General features: G+C 56.1%; 6 protein-coding genes across 6 annotated transcripts; 3 read left to right on the top strand and 3 right to left on the bottom strand.

Moving 5' to 3' along the window:
* Positions 1-793: 793 nt before the first annotated feature.
* Positions 794-3,883, top strand: L226DRAFT_545497 (cysteinyl-tRNA synthetase; the record flags this gene model as incomplete). Its single annotated transcript, XM_067682350.1, has 12 exons — positions 794-883; positions 948-1,036; positions 1,101-1,197; positions 1,332-1,601; positions 1,657-1,782; positions 1,834-2,364; positions 2,420-2,527; positions 2,598-2,726; positions 2,780-2,886; positions 2,951-3,209; positions 3,299-3,470; positions 3,534-3,883. The coding sequence occupies 12 exons, from the start codon at positions 794-796 to the stop codon at positions 3,881-3,883; spliced, it is 2,328 nt and encodes a 775-aa protein (XP_067535637.1).
* A 494-nt stretch (positions 3,884-4,377) lies between these two features.
* L226DRAFT_462484 (uncharacterized protein) lies at positions 4,378-5,688 on the bottom strand (the record flags this gene model as incomplete). Its single annotated transcript, XM_067675727.1, has 5 exons — positions 4,378-4,931; positions 4,982-5,133; positions 5,185-5,368; positions 5,428-5,545; positions 5,611-5,688. The coding sequence occupies 5 exons, from the start codon at positions 5,686-5,688 to the stop codon at positions 4,378-4,380; spliced, it is 1,086 nt and encodes a 361-aa protein (XP_067535636.1).
* Positions 5,689-6,735: 1,047 nt separating this feature from the next.
* On the top strand, positions 6,736-9,833 carry L226DRAFT_486038 (onanonoxo-7-onima-8-eninoihtemlysoneda). The gene is made up of 6 exons (XM_067677140.1): positions 6,736-6,808; positions 6,873-7,167; positions 7,221-7,344; positions 7,398-7,506; positions 7,589-9,433; positions 9,501-9,833. Exons 2-6 carry the CDS (start codon positions 6,998-7,000, stop codon positions 9,725-9,727), a joined length of 2,475 nt encoding a protein of 824 aa, XP_067535635.1. The 5' UTR covers positions 6,736-6,808; positions 6,873-6,997; the 3' UTR covers positions 9,728-9,833.
* L226DRAFT_570732 (atypical/PIKK/PI3K protein kinase) lies at positions 9,807-12,987 on the bottom strand (the record flags this gene model as incomplete). Its single annotated transcript, XM_067684466.1, has 13 exons — positions 9,807-10,180; positions 10,234-10,323; positions 10,373-10,967; positions 11,015-11,278; positions 11,329-11,610; positions 11,666-11,899; positions 11,959-12,039; positions 12,096-12,182; positions 12,234-12,354; positions 12,407-12,550; positions 12,609-12,710; positions 12,766-12,855; positions 12,914-12,987. The coding sequence occupies 13 exons, from the start codon at positions 12,985-12,987 to the stop codon at positions 9,807-9,809; spliced, it is 2,538 nt and encodes an 845-aa protein (XP_067535634.1).
* Positions 12,988-13,141: 154 nt separating this feature from the next.
* L226DRAFT_552740 (uncharacterized protein) lies at positions 13,142-14,507 on the top strand. Its single transcript, XM_067682884.1, has 5 exons — positions 13,142-13,335; positions 13,385-13,559; positions 13,613-13,894; positions 13,948-14,052; positions 14,123-14,507. Exons 1-5 carry the CDS (start codon positions 13,229-13,231, stop codon positions 14,336-14,338), a joined length of 885 nt encoding a protein of 294 aa, XP_067535633.1. The 5' UTR covers positions 13,142-13,228; the 3' UTR covers positions 14,339-14,507.
* Positions 14,508-14,647: 140 nt separating this feature from the next.
* On the bottom strand, positions 14,648-16,605 carry L226DRAFT_507688 (eukaryotic translation initiation factor 3 subunit 6). Its single transcript, XM_067678144.1, has 4 exons — positions 16,299-16,605; positions 16,095-16,249; positions 15,194-16,045; positions 14,648-15,134 (listed from the first exon to the last, which is right to left on the bottom strand). Exons 1-4 carry the CDS (start codon positions 16,504-16,506, stop codon positions 14,979-14,981), a joined length of 1,371 nt encoding a protein of 456 aa, XP_067535632.1. The 5' UTR covers positions 16,507-16,605; the 3' UTR covers positions 14,648-14,978.
* Between the last annotated feature and the right edge of the window lie 29 nt (positions 16,606-16,634).

The following is a 16,634-nucleotide window of genomic DNA, read 5'->3' as shown; positions in this document are numbered from 1 at the left end:
AACCAAGTTAAATCGGCGCACAATCACCGAGTGCGAACTCGTGTGCGGAATAGTTAAGGTAGTGAAAGTTCGCGGACTGCAGTGGACGGGGCCGTGTCTCGAATCGATTCTTTGAACAGCGCGGTTAGCACGGCACTTGATGCAGCCTCGAGGTGTCCAGACCACAGTATCACCCAGTGCTGACGTTGTGCACCGCGTCATTGCTCTCGAACAACTTCATGGAAATAATTCATTCTTTGTCGAGTGCCGACCTGAGTTTATATACGTATGCGTGAGTACATCAACCTGCAGCTACAGACGACAGAAAGCGACTCACGGAGATGACACAATCGCATCGCAGAGCTCAAGTGAATGAAGGCAGAAAAGGCGACTAAAGAGAGTCTGAGGATCGGATGAAGGTACGTACTACGTCCTGTCAACTCATCTTCAACAAAGGATCGGGATACAGTCTTCATCGTGTTCTCTTTCTCTAGCTCCAACCAGGACGGTAAATCTCCGAGGCCCTGCGTCAAAGCATCGGACGAGGAGGTTGGAGAGGTTCATGTTGCGGTCGAAGCTTGGCCAGTGGCGCCTCCCTCGGAGCGGGATACCGGACCGGCGGCGATAGACGCCGATTGCACCAAAAGCTGGAGAAGTCACGATCGAGAGTGAGTCTGCTGCAGGAGCACAGGCTCAGATTGACTCCGTGTGGATGCTGTCTCGCTCTCTCTTCCTCCTCCCTTCTGCCCGTCCTATCTCTACCAGGCATCTCTTTGCGTCTGCACTGCGATCTCGAGACTTGTCATCCTCCTGCATGGCTGTACAACAGCAACCGTGGTCGCTGCCGACCCAGAAGGCCCCGGAGCCTGTCCTCAAGGTCTACAACTCGCTCACCCGTACAAAAGTCGGTCTTCGTCTGTGCACTATCATACCCCTTTGGATGGTGATCTGAAGGCGCTGCGTCTCAGACAGAGTTCGTGCCAATAAACGGTCGGCATGTCAAGTGGTACAACTGCGGTCCTACTGTCTATGATGCGTCGCATATGGGACACGCGAGGTGAGTGTACCACGCCGCGATCCAGCGATTGTAATGAAGCCAAGACTTTGTCGTGTCTATCAAGAAACTATGTCACCCAGGATATCCTACGAAGAATTATGACGGATTACTTCCGTTACGACGTGCACTTCGTAATGAACATCACCGACATAGATGACAAGGTACGTGGCGGATACGACATGTTCGTGAAGTGGTTATTATGTGCCCCATCAAGCCAATGAGGCCCTCTCCAGACTACGTCGTCCAAGTCTGACATATCATCTTTTCGTGGTTTCTCACCAGACTCCGCATCTAGATCATCCTCCGGGCCCGCCATAATCACCTAGTGTCAAAACTACTCTCCGACACGACAGGACTCACAAAGGAACTCATAGAGCAAGTCCGTATAGCATGGGTATCGTACGTTCAGTCAAAAGTGGGCAAGGGCCTACCGGAGTCAGAGCGGCCTGCCGCAGGGAGCGAGCGAGAAGCGTGGCCCGCCCTCCTAGGACGCTTTGACGACAAGGCGTGGAGACAAGCGAACCTGCAGCGAGACGAGAAATTTGAGATGCACTTCAATGCTGCGGTACGTGCGCACGTTGTCGAGCGGCTTACTCTGTTCTCATACCCGTTACGCGCAGAACGCCACCTTGAACGCGATTCAGCAAGCAGAACAGCAGCTCCAGTCAGGACAGACTGGCGCGGAGCTCGCGCACACACTCATCGAGACGTCGAAAGATGTCCTGGCGCTGGCGCTGGACAAACAGGTGGGCCCTCCTATCATCAAGGTCTACTCTATGTTACTCACTGGAACTAAGTTCGGCAGCACGGTGAGCGACCATACCATCTTCCGGTCTCTCGCGGCGTTCTGGGAGGGCGAGTTCTTCAGAGACATGCGTCGTTTGCGCGTCCGTGATCCAGACACACTCACCCGCGTCACCGAGTACGTCCCAGAGATCGTCTCGTTCGTGGACGGCATCATCAAGAATGGGTACGGGTACGAAGTGGACGGCAGCGTCTACTTTGACACCCGCGCATTCGACAAGGCGGACAACCATTCGTACGCGAAGCTCGAGCCGTGGAATAAGGGTAATCTTGAGCTGCTTGAGGACGGAGAAGGTGCGCTGTCTGTGACCACCGGTCGTCGTTCTCCGGCGGATTTCGCTCTGTGGAAGGCATCGAAGCCTGGAGAGCCGTCGTGGCCGTCACCATGGGGCTCTGGACGTCCTGGATGGCATATCGAGTGCTCTGTGATGGCTTCAGCTATCTTTGGTGACAATATGGACATCCACTCGGGTGGTATTGACCTCGCGTTCCCCCACCACGACAACGAAATGGCACAATCGGAGGTACGTCTCAACATTACCAGATACACATGCTCTGTGAGTGACCAGTGCGGGCCAGGCATATCACAATTGCGGAGCCTGGGTGAACTACTTCATCCACACCGGCCATCTGCACATCGAGGGGCTCAAGATGAGCAAGTCTTTGAAAAACTTCATCACTATCGACGTAAGTCCTGCCTGACCGCACAAAACTCTATTCGGACTCTGTCGCTGATTTGGCGACCATCATTTTCTAGGAAATCCTCCAGAAGTACACTGCGCGCCAGCTCCGCCTCGCGTTCTTGACACAGCTGTGGAACTCGAAAGTCGACTTCTCCGAGTCGCTCATGACGGGTGAAGTGCGGGGTATTGAGACTGCGTTTAACGTCTGTTTCTTCGTAGTTGCTCGTTGATGCACGCTGCTCACACATCCATGCAGAACTTCTTCACCAACGTGAAGGCGCTCGTGTCCCAAGCCGAAGCGGAGGGTCCTAAGCTTGACGGCAAGAACCACTTCCAACAAGCAGAGCGGGAATTGACAGACAGGTACGCATACCATGCCAAACGTACGAACTGATGCTGATCATACACGCAACCTCCTGACGTGCAGCCTCCACGCGAGCCAGGCGGCGTTCCGCGCTGCCCTCTGCGACTCATTCAACACCCCAGAAGCGATCAACGTCCTTCGCGACCTCGTCTCGCGTACGAACGTCTACCTCAAGGCGCCCGGGAGCAACGTCGAGATCGGGCTCGTTGTGCGCGTCGCGCGCTGGGTCGGTGACATGCTCCGCATGTTCGGCCTTGGGGAGGGCGAGTCCACCGAGATCGGCTGGGGCCAGGAAAGGAATGGGGACGAGGCCGGTGTAAACGTGCGTGCATTCCTCCCTCCGCTCTCTTTCAAATCGCGGGCCGTCGTCTGAAGGCCATGTTTGACTGACATGTTATTTTCACCTTGCAGCGGGAGGAGGTCCTCATGCCGTACCTCCGCACCCTGTCCACGTTCCGCGACGGTGTGCGAAAGCTGGCCATCGCCAAGGGAGACACCGCCCTGAAGGACATCCTGGCTCTCTGCGACAAGGTGCGGGACGTGGACCTTGTGCCCCTCGGCGTTGCCCTCGACGACCAAGAAGGTGCGTTATTCCTCCCTTCAGGCGAGGTCGAAGTCGTGCACTCATCCAAGTACCCGCTTGCAGATGGCAAGGCCCTCGTCAAGCTCGTCCCTCCCACTGAACTGATCAAAGCCCGCGACGAGAAGCGCGCCCAAGCCGAGGCGAAGGCGGCGCGGAAGGCCGCCGCTGTAGAGGCGGAGCAGCAGAAGAAGCTCGCGACGCTCGAGAAGGGGCGCGTGCCCCCGCAGGAGATGTTCAAGCCCCCGAACGTGCCCGAGGGCACGTATGGCAGCTGGGACGATAACGGAATTCCACTGACGGATGGGGAGGGCAAGGAGTTGAGCAAGAGCGCGGGGAAGAAGGTGCTGAAGGAGTGGACGCTGCAGAAGAAGCGGCATGAGGAGTTCTTGCAGTGGCAGAAACAGCAGCAGTAGAAGGCGGGTTAGAGGGGACGGTGCAGCGTTCGGTGTATGTACATATGGAGTAGCGTTTCAGGTGTACCATGTAGTGGTTCTTGCCATCCATCTACATCACGCAATGTTCTGCGATGCTTGTACTCACCGGAAGCTTATTGTGACTGTCGCATTTGGTGTGCGACTCTCCAGTTACGCTACTCTGCACGGCATGCAACATGCACTTGTTGGAGCTGTGAAGGTCGTGTAGATAGAAGCTATAGTAATACATCAAGAGACGAATTAGATGCATGGACGAGGAAGCTCATCACTATCATAAGTTAGCCTACACTATAGCCGTGCAGTCGAAGGGGAGTAGAATGATGAACCTATCCAACAAGCACCCGGGAATCACTGCCCAGCTCAACGTAGTGTCCGTGCCCTTCACAGCGCAAGAGGTAAGCTTAAGCTACACATTGCACATCGTACCGTCGTCGAAAATCATCCGTGTCACGTCGCCGTTAATCGTTCACCATTCACCTGTACCCGCCGTAGGACGAGTAGCCAGGCGGAGGCGGGCCGCCCGTCGGCGGGGTGACGTTTCCGCTGGAGGTGGTGCTCTGGCCGGAAGCGATCGACGCGCGCACCGCGGCGTACGGATCCGCATACTGCATCGTCCGGCTGACGCGCGGGGCACTGTCCTGCGGCGCAAACCCGCCAGCGAAGCCCGATGGCGCTGGGTCGGAGAACGCGCCATACGCATCGATGCTTGGGCGCGAGGCAGGTTGTGAGCCGCCGAATGCGGGAGCGGAAGGCGTTTGGTAAGAGACGTTGGTGGAGGATGCGTTCGTCGGGACGCCAGACAGACGGTTCGCGTCGCTGAAGGGGGAGTAGGGTGTGTTGGCGTTGTCGGAGTAGGGCTTGCGCGCCTCCTCCTCGTCAGAACCTTCCTCATCGTGATCGTCTGCGCGCTCGTACACAGAGCTGTCGGACTGCTCGACTGGGTGGACAAAGGGAGGGTCGCGGGGGCGGGAGGTCTTGCCGTTGCGCCAGTCCAGGATAGTCAGGGTGAGAGAACAGCACCAGAAGACTGTTTAGGCGTGAGTGCAGCTCTTCGTACGTGTATCTATGAGAACTCACCAAAGGTAAGCCAGAAGAAGATGGCTGCGGCTTTCTTGGTACTGCAGAAGCCACTGAGTCCCTTTTGGAAGTCCTTGCCTTTCGAGGCATGAGGATCCTTGGAGGCATCCTTGCAACCGGGCTCGGTCCAAGCGGAGATGGTGACGATGAAGCTGCGCGAGTGTCAACAGTACACAGCTCGCGACGTATGTAACGCAACTCACGCGATGAGCAGGCTGACGGCAGTACCGGCGCCTGAGAGGATAAACCCAACACGAGTCTCTTTGAGTGCACGCGCAAGACGTGCCCCCTTGTCGTACTTTTCGTACACAACAGGGACCAAGAGAATAAATAGGGAGTAGACTATGCCGAGCACAGAGATGAAGATGGCAAAGCCACTCAGTCCGGCTGGAGGTGAACGCGATCAGGTTAGAGAGACCTGTCGGTGTATGTTGAATGTGACGTACATGGGCCAACTTTCCACTTGGCTTGGAACGCTGCAGCACCGGCCATGGTGCACATTGCGAGGAAGTTGAAGAACACTTGTGAAATGTGGAAGACGATGGCGGGTTTCGAGACAATCATCTAAGCGCGCAAACGTCGCGTAAGTTGTTGACCTGACATGCGGAGGACGCGAGGAAGATATGAACCCATATCCATAGTGTTGTGAGTATTGGGATGAACAGGATGAACACCAGAAATCCCGAAGTTTCTGTGCTCGTGCCCATAGACGCGTCGAGGGGAGTGGTGTTCAAGAAACATGAACCTTACGTAACGCGTGCTCGGCCGCAGCTCATACTCGTGCAGACGCGCCCGCGGTCGCACGGCAATGCGGGCACCGGGCACCTTCCCCGAGCTCACATGGAAGAGCAGATCGCAGGGTAGAGGGTAAAGGGCAGAGCCAGAGACCGAAGTTGTTGATACAAGATAGACGGAAGTACTCACATCATCTTCAAAGGGAACCATTCCACCACTACCGATGCCGGTGTGAGATGTCTGCATGGGTAACGAGTGCTTCTTCTCTGGCAGGACCTTGAGGGCTGCATTCTGGATGGTGTCTAGTAGGGGCATCGCGGTGGGAGGAAACGGATTGTGGCGAGATGAGGGGAGGAGCAGTAAGGTTGGATGGAGATGGGCTGGGGTCGTGAAGTGGAGCTACGGTGGGCGTAGTCCGTTCGTAAGAGGTGGAGGACGTCGCGGTCGTGAAGATTTATGTATGTACGGCGCAGCGGGCGGCGCAATCAACTGCGAAGGGGGCGGGTGTCTGCGGAGATGGCAATGCAGGAGGACAGCCTTGGATTGCACTGGCAGCAACCATGCTCGTCCTGCATTCTGCTTTCATAAGCTGGATTTCCCCTTTGGGCAGTCCCTCCGAATGTCTTGGCACGGCGCAGCTGCCTTGCTCGCGGCCTTCGCTGCTGTCCAGCAACACTCCAGCAGCCCATCTCAATACATAAAAGTCCAGCATCTTCCCAAGCAGCAGAAGATCTGGCAGTGCGCAGAGGGCATCGAGAATACTTTGCTACCGGCCTCAGCCGGCGTGGCGGTCGCTACCGGCGTAGCAATCTCGATATACAAGTTATGCAAATCGTGACGGACTGCATCCGCAACCTCAGGCTAGCCCAGGCCATGGTCAGGTCGGATGCAATGGGTAGAGGTTGTGGTTAATAGCCCGCATTCGAGTCGATCGGCCACCCTGATCTTCGGCCGTATCGGACGAATTGCTACAGGCGCTTCGAGCGGCAATTTGGCAAGCTTAAGTCCACGGCCGCATCTGCTTCCAACTCTACTTCGTGATCACCGGAGGCAAGAGGCCTAGGCTGTCTATCATCTGCGCTAGCTAGTTCTGTAAGCCTCCTACCGGACTCGCGTGTAACTCATGCATGACCGTTCTGACCACCAGCATCTTCAGTCATCCACATCGTCACTGGTGTACGACCGAGAACTGACTGGTACTGACTCGCCGACCTAACTCCGGTGTGACTCCACCCCTGGAACCAACCAAGACCTTCATGTGCTGACCACATCGTGAACACCATGTCGCTGCTGTTCAAAAACCTGCGAATACACCAAGTCTTTGGTGCCAACACCGATGTCGGCAAGACCGTCCTTACGTCCGCCCTGGTCCGCGCATCCGCCGCCAGCGGACACAGCGTATATTACCTCAAGCCTGTTAGCACCGGGCCCATGTCCGACGCAGACGACGAGTAGGTCAATCTCAAGACGGGGCTAGACTGTTGCTGATAGCTTGTCACCGTAGACGTGTCCTTGCTTTGGCCGGGCCGCTCAGCAAGCGCGTACAGAGCAAATGCCTGTTCCGCTTCGATGACCCCGTCAGTCCCCACTTAGCTGCACGACGCGCCAATGAGATCAGCACTGTCGAGGTATGCACGGCGAGATTTTTCTACCAGCAAGAAAACTGACTCGATGTTTTTAGAGAGTTGTCCCAACTGATGACGCATTCGTCAACGCTGTTGCGAGTCACATACGGCACTGTGCAACCACTGTGAGCTCGCCGAGCCATATGTACGTCGAGACTGCAGGAGGTGAGGATACGATAGCTTGCACTTGATGCAGCCTGTCTGTCATGCTCGTTGTGCATCAACATCGTCTGACAACGTTTGATAGGTGTGCACAGTCCCACACTCTCCGGGACGACACAGCTGGACAGCTATCGGCCACTCTTCCTGCCCACGGTCCTTATCGGGGACTCGAACCTCGGCGGCATCTCTTCTACCATCGCCTCCTACGAGGCTATGATACTGCGGGGGTACATCGTCGACGCTGTGCTGCTCTTCCGCGACGAGTACTACCGCAACTGGGAATACCTGTCCGGCTACTTCGGCGAGCGCGCTATCCCCGTCATGTCCGTCAAGCCCCCACCTGAGCGGCATTCGGACCCTGTGGCGGATTCCGTGCATACCGAGAAATATTATCAGGAAATCGTACCGGAGTCTCACAACAGCCCGATATTCGACGTGCTCAGCCATCTGGACCAATGCCACACTCGCCGCATCAAGGAACTGGACTCCATGCCTCGTCGTACGCTCGATACGATCTGGTGGCCGTTCGTCCAGCATGGGCACGTCAAGAGCGAAGCGGACGTCAACATTATCGACAGTGCATGGGGCGACTTTTTCAGCGTTTACAACGGCCGGAAAGCTCAACGACCTGCATCACCGTCGTCGGCTTCCTCATCAGCTGAACCTTCGCTTCTCGAGCCTCAATTCGACGGCTCGGCATCCTGGTGGACTCAAACTCTCGGTCACGCGCATCCAAACCTCGCACTCGCCGCTGCTCGTGCAGCAGGCCGTTACGGTCATGTCATGTTTCCCGAGGCCGCCCACCTGCCCGCGCTGAAACTCGCCGAACGTCTCGTGCACCACGGGCCAGGCAAGGGCTGGGCATCGCGCGCGTTTTTCTCCGACGATGGCTCGACGGGTATGGAGGTCGCGATCAAGATGGCTCTTCGTGCGTTTGCAACGCGCGAGGCGGGCAAGCTTGGTGGGGCACGTAGGAAGGACCTGGGCATCCTTGGGCTGAAGGGCAGCTACCATGGCGATACGATTGGCGCGATGGATGCGTGTGAGGACACTGGGATCTACACTTGCGAATGGCACGATGCGAAAGGCTTCTGGTTCGACCCGCCGACGGTGGCAATCCGCGATGGGAAGACGGTAGTGACGCTCCCACCAGCGATCGCGGCAGAGACGGAAGACGGTACTGCTGATGTCCCGACGGTCTCGCTGTCGTGGACGTACAACATCGAGGAGCGTCTCCAGTCTCCATTGGCAGGTGTCTACCGCAAGTACATCGAGCGCACGCTCCAAAAGCTGAAGGAAGGAGACGGCCCCACCATGGCTGCGCTCATTCTTGAGCCCCTTGTGATGGGTGCGGGCGGGATGCTCTTCGTCGATCCGCTCTTCCAGCGTGTCCTCATCGACGTTGTCCGCTCCTCCTCTGATGCTGCACCGTCGACCTCTCCTTCCGAATGGTCTGGACTCCCCGTCATCTTTGACGAGGTCTTCGTCGGCCTCTACCGCGTCGGCCTGCCTACGGCACACCACCTCCTGGGCACGACACCCGACATCTCCGTGCACGCCAAGATTCTCACAGGCGGGCTCGTCCCGCTCGCCGTAACTCTCGCCTCGGACTCCATTTACAGTGCGTTCCTCAGCGACAGCAAGGTCGACGCGCTCCTCCACGGGCACAGCTACACCGCGTACCCTGTCGGGTGCGAGGTTGCGGGCGAGACCCTGGACATCATCGACAGGCTTGCGAAGAGCGACACTTGGACGGCTGCGCGTGAGCGGTGGAACGTGCCGGAGCCGGCGTCCGAGCGGGCGAGGCAGGTTGGTGTATGGAGTTTGTGGGACCCGGAGTTCGTGAACGTTGTGTCGAGGATGGAGAATGTCGCGGAGGTGATGGCGTTTGGCACGGTTTTGAGCGTCAAGATCAAGGACGACACTGCAGGTATGTGCAATTCAGCAGTCGTTGAGCTAGACAGACGGATGCTGACTATGACACACTTCTTTTATAGGCTATGAGTCGCACTCGGCGAGGGCGTTGCTCGAATCCATCCGCGGCGCGGTACCAAGCGGCGGCGACAGCCTTTCCGCAGCTCCTGGTGGCTCGCCGTTCGGCATCCACTACCGGACGCTGGGGAACGTCGCATACTTCATGCTGAGTCTCAACACGCCACCAAGTGTAGTCAGGGAGGTGGAAGGAAGGGTATGGACCGTCCTGAACAAAAAGGTATCTGCATAGGTACAACAGACCTGCGCCCCGGTATCAAAAGCACTAATAGACTAGAATACACATCCGTAGCCATACATTAACAAGCAATCTAACTCCTCCAATACTGCGCCCAATCATGCATCCTGTCCAGCACCGCGGTGAACGGCGAGATATCGTTCAGCAATCGCTCGAAGTGCTCGATCGCCTGTTCCTCGGTCATCTCCAGGCAGAACTTGCCGAGCACCTGTTCGTGCACGTCGCGCTGTTTGATGTGAGGAATATTTGCGTCGACCATAAGCGTGACCAAGTTGAGGATGAGGTTCGCGCTCTTGCGCAAGATCGAGAACGCCGTGAAGCAGAACGACTTGAAACGCTGGTAGTGCACCGACTGCACGCCGCCCATTGCGTCGACCATCTCTTTGCAGATCTTGACTGGTGGTGCGAGGGGCTTGGGGTCACGGCCTAGGATATAGCCAAAGTCCACTGTCATACATGTCAGCTGGACAGTATGAATGGCGGGGAAGTACGATACTAACCGTGGAAGAAATGGCCATCTGGTGCGAGTAGGAGATTGTCCAAATGGCGGTCACCGACACCAAGCAAATACGTCATGACGCAGTAGCCAGCTGCAAGAGGGTAAGCACAACGATTACTGCAATGACACAAGGTACATACCGCAACTTCTGATAAATGTGTCGATGACACCCGGCTCGACGCCATACGAACCGACACTCCCTTCATCCGGGTAGTTCGCGCGCAAGTAATTGAGCAGCGTCCCGTGCTCACTCACGATCGCCGCGATTGTCTTGCTCGGGATGAACTGGGCCATGCCCTGGCTAGGGCCGGTGGCTAGGACGTCATACGGGCTGAGCTTGAGATCTAGGTTCTCCTTCCGGAGCAGCCGATCCATCAAAGTGAAGAGCTGGATGACGAGTTGGTCCTGGCGCATGTCGTCACCATCCTTGAAGATGACAGGGTATTCGCCGCCGTCCGTGCACTGGAAGAAGAGCAACATCGGGAACATGTTCGACTTGAAGACGCTCGACTTCTCCGGAACGATACCCGTGATCTGCACGCGCGCATTGAGGGGCAGTGGGAGCGGAGGCATGGACGCCAAGTTATTCTTCGAGTCAGCGAGGAAGGCGCGCAGCTTCTCAATCTTCTTTGGCCGCGGGTCCTTCGACGTGCGGAGGTCCCGTGCGCGTTTGGCGAGTGTGTCGACGAGTTCGCCTTGCCGGCGCATGAGGTCACGTCGTTCGTCACCGTTGTCCTGACCATCAGTCAGTACCAGCCCATAGTGTGCGGCGATCGACATACCTCGAGAATCTTCATGAACTTGAACACCACCCTGCCGTACATTTTCGCCATCACCTTGTCTTCCATCGAAACCTCGACCATTAGGTACCAGTAGAACCGGTTCCCAAGAATTGGATTGCGCACCGCGCGTGCGATCAGGAAGTCCGCCAGCCCACTGTCGTCGTTTGAGACCGCACTCGTGGCGGATCTTGATGATCGCTGATCACTAGCGGTGCTCTCAAACTTGAGAGCCTGCACTAGCTGCAGCAGGTACAAATGGAGCTCCTGCGAAGAGATGAATACCATTTGCACACTATATTAGACGCAAGGCTCACGTCATCGTCTGCTCTACTGAGCTGCTTGACTGCGTATGCTCTCACTCGGGAGTCAACAGTATTTGGGCCAAGCAACTCTAGGGCATCGTCGATGTCGATCTCTGTCCACTGAGGAAGAAGTTCTTCGACCGCTTGCTTGACTTCTGAGGGATCTCGCCAGGTAACAGATTTCAGGAACTTCGTGAGACCGCGCTTGTCTCTCGTTAGGTAGAACCGGAACTTCCAGATGAGGTCCTTCTCTTCCGACGTAAGCGGTTGACTAGGCGCGTAGTTCAGGATGACCTGTTAAAGGAACTCATCAGCGAATGAAGGACATAACCATGGTTGCCGAGCACACCGAAAGTTCATCGCGGATCTTGGCGTTGGGCTTTAACTCCCGGTCATATGGACTACTCCTGTGACTACGAACTAGACGGCGGTGTTTGTCCTCTACAGGGTTCTCCCGCGCGATGTCGGGATCCACCACAGCCCATAGATGTGGATCTGCTGCGAAGGTGCTCGTAGGCTGTGCAGGCGTGGTTGCAATCGGTGTGAGCGCAGCGTTTGATGTAGATGGCACATTCGATGCATCCTAGATGGGAGTGCCGCTAAGTCAATGGGTAGTCTCGTAGGGCGCTCTTGGCTACTGACGGGCTCACTGAAGATGACGGGGAAGTCGAAGCGCGGGAGGTCGATGTACAAGAACAAGTTCTCGGACTTCTCTGTCTCCGCCTGCGGCAGCGCGACGTGAGAACACCTGGACGTTGCGGACATACGCATAGACGTACTTTGTGTAGCTCCTCAACCTTGCGGAAAGCAAGGCGATCTAACCAGTCTGACTTGGGCATATCACCGCGGTAATACTTCTTGAGTAGCTACAAGGAGCGATGAAGCAGAAGCCAATGACCTCCCGTGAACAAACGTACCTTTTCCAGTCTCCCTACTTCATCCCGCACACCCATTTTGCTCGGGGTAGTGGTCTCATTCGCGCCATCGGCCTCACGGTCAGGCCAAAGTATCATACGATGTTTGCCTCGTCGCAGCGTCCTAGAGAGCGGTGAACTCGACGATATAGTGAGGTCAGGGGTGACACACGCACCATTTCTTCCCGAACAACCGGAATGTAGTCCCACCGACCGGTAATGCCGCTCTAGGTCCAGCAATATCCCAGACAGTAAAGGTGATCTGAGAATTGAGCGGGAGATCACAATAACGTATCGGGAGCGTGATCCATTCGTTCCAACTGGTACCCGCGCGTCAGAACGCGCTCTCCGACGCGCACCATCAGGATATTGACTCACGTGTAGTGGCTCGTGAATGCTTTGAACGATGTCCGGTACGGGATGGTCAGCGGCTTGTTATCCGCTATGAGTTGGCACGTCACGTAGAGGTCCGAGAAGTCTCTACACTACGGGCATTGAGAGAAACAGACGTTGAGAGGGCACGACGCGTACTCACGGTGACTGTTGTATTCCATGAAATCGGAGCTCCGGTTTCTCTAACACCTCCGTAAAGCTATACGGCTTCCGCGTGCCCTCCAGTTGCGATCTGAACCACGAAAGGCTTGAGCGAATATGCACGCACTGAAGAGCGGGGATAGCATTACATTCGGAAGGTGACTGGCATCTTCAGGTCGCTGAGCTTTGCGAAGGTGAAGTCATCTCGATTGTCCTTGTCCATCGTGGTAGTTCAAGCTCAAGAGTAGGTTGCATGTAAGTAGCACAAAGCTCGGTGGTTCAGCGAGACCAGTCGTGGTGGCTGCAGAGACCAAGAGCGATTGAATCGGAATGCTGAAGCGGCGCTCCGTCATGGCGCCTATGCACACACTTGGAGGACCACCATGATGTCGGACGACTTGAATGTATCTTGCCCTCGCTCTCCTCCATACCAACTGCTTTGCCTCTCACAGATCCCTTGAAACATGCCTTCAGTGTTCGACATTCCAGATGAAGCCCTAGCCAAGATCTCGGAGAAGAGCAGGATATATATTGAACGGCTCAGACAGCACCAGCCGGAGCAGGTCGACCTGTTCGTGCACTTTCGTCTTGCTCGCCACATGCATGAACCACCTGTACAGGTCGGGCTACCCCTCTGCGAGGCTGGCTGCAGTCCTTGTTCTGTTGTTTGAGACAGCCGGTGAGCTGCGCGTTCTCCTCACAACACGCGACAAGTCTCTCCGCGCACACCCCGGCCAAGTCGCCCTTCCCGGTGGCAAGGTGGACATTACCGATGTAGATGTGTTCGATACAGCCGTAAGCACCTATTTAAGTGAGCACGAACCTGATACAGGAGCTGCCTGTCGCAGTACCGTGAGGCCCACGAGGAAGTCGGTCTTCCTCGCCGCTATCCCCACGTCCACACCGTCTGCACCCTACGGCCGTACATATCTTCGGCCAAGCTTCTGGTCACCCCTGTTGTTGCCTTACTCACCGACAATTCCATCCTCGACCATCTGACCCCTTCACTGGGAGAGGTCGACCGTATATTCGACCATCCTTTGGAGGCGATCCTCGAACCCAGTCTTGCAAGTAAGGAGAATTTGGCTCCAAAGGGCAGCGCGGATTGGATCTACGAGGAGGAACTCCACGTATGTATCCAGACTAGCTGAAGTGAGACCGTATGCGACTCATAACTCGCCAGTGCACTTCGGATATAGACCTACCTTGGCTGGCGAACAGCACCTATCGCATGCACCGATTCCGGTCTACCGCCTTCGCGATCAAGGGTCTCACCTCTGACATTCTTGTGAGTCTCACTTTGGTATAATTACTTTTCATGTGTGCCAATGCTTCAATTGCTTGGAATCGTGTCCCAGATTGCAACGGCTGAGATCGCCTACAAGAAACCGCCGGCGTACGAACGCTACGCTCCAGGTCAATTGCAAACATTCGCTCCGATCCTGAAGATCCTGTTGGGACAAGTCCCAGTACAGCACGCTGTGTCCGGCACGTCTACCCCGACGCCGAAGGTGGAGGTTGGCGTCCCGTCTGGTCTCGCGCAAGCAGTTGTGAGCGTACAGGCTCAGGAGTAGCGTCCTGGTGCGACGTTCAACGTGTAAACTTCTTGCGTCCCGGTGATAATATCGGCTTTCAAATGCTACATAATGTTGAGGAGTCTCAACATCGAGTTGGATCATTGGAAGTCTTAGGAAATTGTACATAGCAATATGCTGCAGCCATCATTCGAAGAACCTCCCTCCGTCTGTCGAACCAAAATGGCTGAAATAACTTCGTCCCCAACATCTGTTGACGATCTAACGAGTAGACTCAGGGCTGACGAGGAAAGGTACAGAGTGTGGATAAGGGGTTCCATCTTGCACTGGGTAATAATTGTGTAGGTCCCGCCGGTAACTTGAGTACACCATCCCTTGTGAGGCTGGCCATGATAAACGGCGAAGAAGCGGATACTTGTGATTCGCTGGGGGGATGGTTTGCCGCTTAGTCTGGCGCGCCCATTCGGACAGCAAGTAGGGAATGGTCTGTCTGCCATTGAACGTTGAATAGCGGGTGACGCTCCATCTTCACTAGCGGGTATACCAGAGACGGACTCCAAAACGAGGCACGTATGTTGGAAGGAGCAAAATAGAACGCTACAATCTACAGTACAAGAAATGGCTACATCAGTGCGTGAACCACAACGTACCCACTGCCCATACACCACCGCAACCCGCTTCACTGCGCCTCGACAACAGTCGGTGCTGCTTCGGGTGCGCCCAGCGTCCGCGACATGGCAGCACCGAGAGCTTGCGTCCGGAAGGCGAGGCCACGCGTCTTCTCAATAACGGACTGGTAGATGGGGAGTGGAGGGCGGTGAATCTCGATGACGTTCTACGAAAGGGTACAAGTAAGCAACAAGAAGTTACATCGAAGAGACAGGCAAGGCATACCTTCTCCAAATCGATTTTCGCGTCTGCACCCATACGCGTCTCGCGAATCAGATTTACGATCCACTTCTCGCCCTCGTCGCGCGAGAGGTTCAGGCGCTCAGACAGGTCACCAATGTCGATGCGTTGGTGTATCCTGCAGTACGCCTCGCTGATGAGGTATCGTGCATTGTCCATAAAGTCCTCGCGGAACTCGCCGAGGAAGAAGTCGTTCGCGACGACCGTCTCCGCCTTCCCGAGCTCCTTCTGCGCAGCCTCAAAGTCGAACTCGACGTACAACTCCTTCAAGAATTGCGTCACCGGGTCCTGATACTGGTACTCCTCCATCTGGATGACCTTGACGATCTCACGGATCGAGTGCCGCACACGGGAGGAGAGGGCACCAGATGCAGACTTGCGCGAGAGCACGGCGGCAGTCGCGAGGTAGCGGAGGACCCAGGGGCACGACGTTTGGATGGTGTTGAGGTAGGTGGGGGAGAGGAAAGTCTCAAGGAGGAGTGTGCGGCCCTGCGGGTGGTTGAAGTAGACGAAGAGGGACCAGTGGAGGAGCCATGTGCGGGAATGAAGTTGCGAGAGAGCGGGGTCGGCGTTGGAAGAGGCAGCCGCGAACTGCGGCATAGACGGTGTGCGGGCGTCGATGGCGTCGCGAAGCGTGTTCAGCTCTTCGAGCGCAACGTCCCATTTTCCAGTGAGGATGTCGCAAGCGAGCTTACCCCAGTGCGCAGAGATGGTGAGGTCAGGGTCGGTGGAGAGGACGCGGAAGTGGTAGAGGTAGTCGGCGGCGCCGCTGTAGTTTCCATACGAGTATTGGAACTTGCCGAAGTTGTATAGAGCAGTGATTTGCTCAAGCGTGACCTGATGACGGGTTGGAACGAGCGGTTTTGGAGAGACGAGAAGTACTCACATTGTAATGATCTCGCAGGAACTGCAAGTTTTGGTTCTTGTCCTGGCGGAGTGACTGCGCAACTTCGGGGTTCTCAATCACGTCGAGCACAGCCTGCGCCTCCTGCTGAAGCCTCTCGTTTGTTGAGACTGCCTTTTCACGTTTGTCCGCGAATTCTGAGTTTGGGGTTAGAGGGTGAGATGGGGATGTCTACATAGTACGTACCTGCCGGAACCTCCTCCTCTGGATGAAGCTGCTCAAACAAGCTCACGGCATAGTCCACCATGTTCGTCTCCTTTGCGAGCTCATACTGGGCAGTCTGGACTTGCTCGACAGGGAAGAGATCGCTCTCTGCGAGGTGTGCGAGCAGAGGGAAGACCAAGTGCCGGTCGCAGTAGGGGATGACTGTTTTTGTGAGGTCGTATTCGGCCATTGTGAAACGAGAGCGCAGTGTGAGGATCACCAGCCGAGGTATAAACTGCGGTCGTCGTGGTCGGATGCGAGCTCGTTGTCGGAGAGATCGTGCTCGCCGTCCACAGGGCGAAAAATATGTTGCCATAT

The sequence above is a fragment of the Lentinus tigrinus genome (genome assembly GCF_003813185.1).
Source record: "Lentinus tigrinus ALCF2SS1-7 unplaced genomic scaffold L226scaffold_11, whole genome shotgun sequence".
Taxonomy (NCBI): Eukaryota; Fungi; Basidiomycota; class Agaricomycetes; order Polyporales; family Polyporaceae; genus Lentinus; species Lentinus tigrinus.
Note: the sequence above shows the minus strand (reverse complement) of the source record. Positions and strands in the feature narration are given on the sequence as shown.

Coding starts and splice junctions, on each gene's coding strand:
- L226DRAFT_507688 (XM_067678144.1), bottom strand. CDS start 16,506: ATGGCCGAATACGACCTCACAAAAACAGTCATCCCCTACTGCGACCGG. Junction 16,250..16,298: donor AGAGGAGGAGGTTCCGGCAG/GTACGTACTATG, acceptor CCCCAAACTCAG/AATTCGCGGACAAACGTGAA. Junction 15,135..15,193: donor CGAAAATCGATTTGGAGAAG/GTATGCCTTGCC, acceptor ACCCTTTCGTAG/AACGTCATCGAGATTCACCG.
- L226DRAFT_552740 (XM_067682884.1), top strand. CDS start 13,229: ATGCCTTCAGTGTTCGACATTCCAGATGAAGCCCTAGCCAAGATCTCG. Junction 13,336..13,384: donor CAGCCGGAGCAGGTCGACCT/GTTCGTGCACTT, acceptor CCACCTGTACAG/GTCGGGCTACCCCTCTGCGA. Junction 13,560..13,612: donor TAGATGTGTTCGATACAGCC/GTAAGCACCTAT, acceptor TGCCTGTCGCAG/TACCGTGAGGCCCACGAGGA.
- L226DRAFT_486038 (XM_067677140.1), top strand. CDS start 6,998: ATGTCGCTGCTGTTCAAAAACCTGCGAATACACCAAGTCTTTGGTGCC. Junction 7,507..7,588: donor GTACGTCGAGACTGCAGGAG/GTGAGGATACGA, acceptor AACGTTTGATAG/GTGTGCACAGTCCCACACTC. Junction 9,434..9,500: donor GATCAAGGACGACACTGCAG/GTATGTGCAATT, acceptor CTTCTTTTATAG/GCTATGAGTCGCACTCGGCG.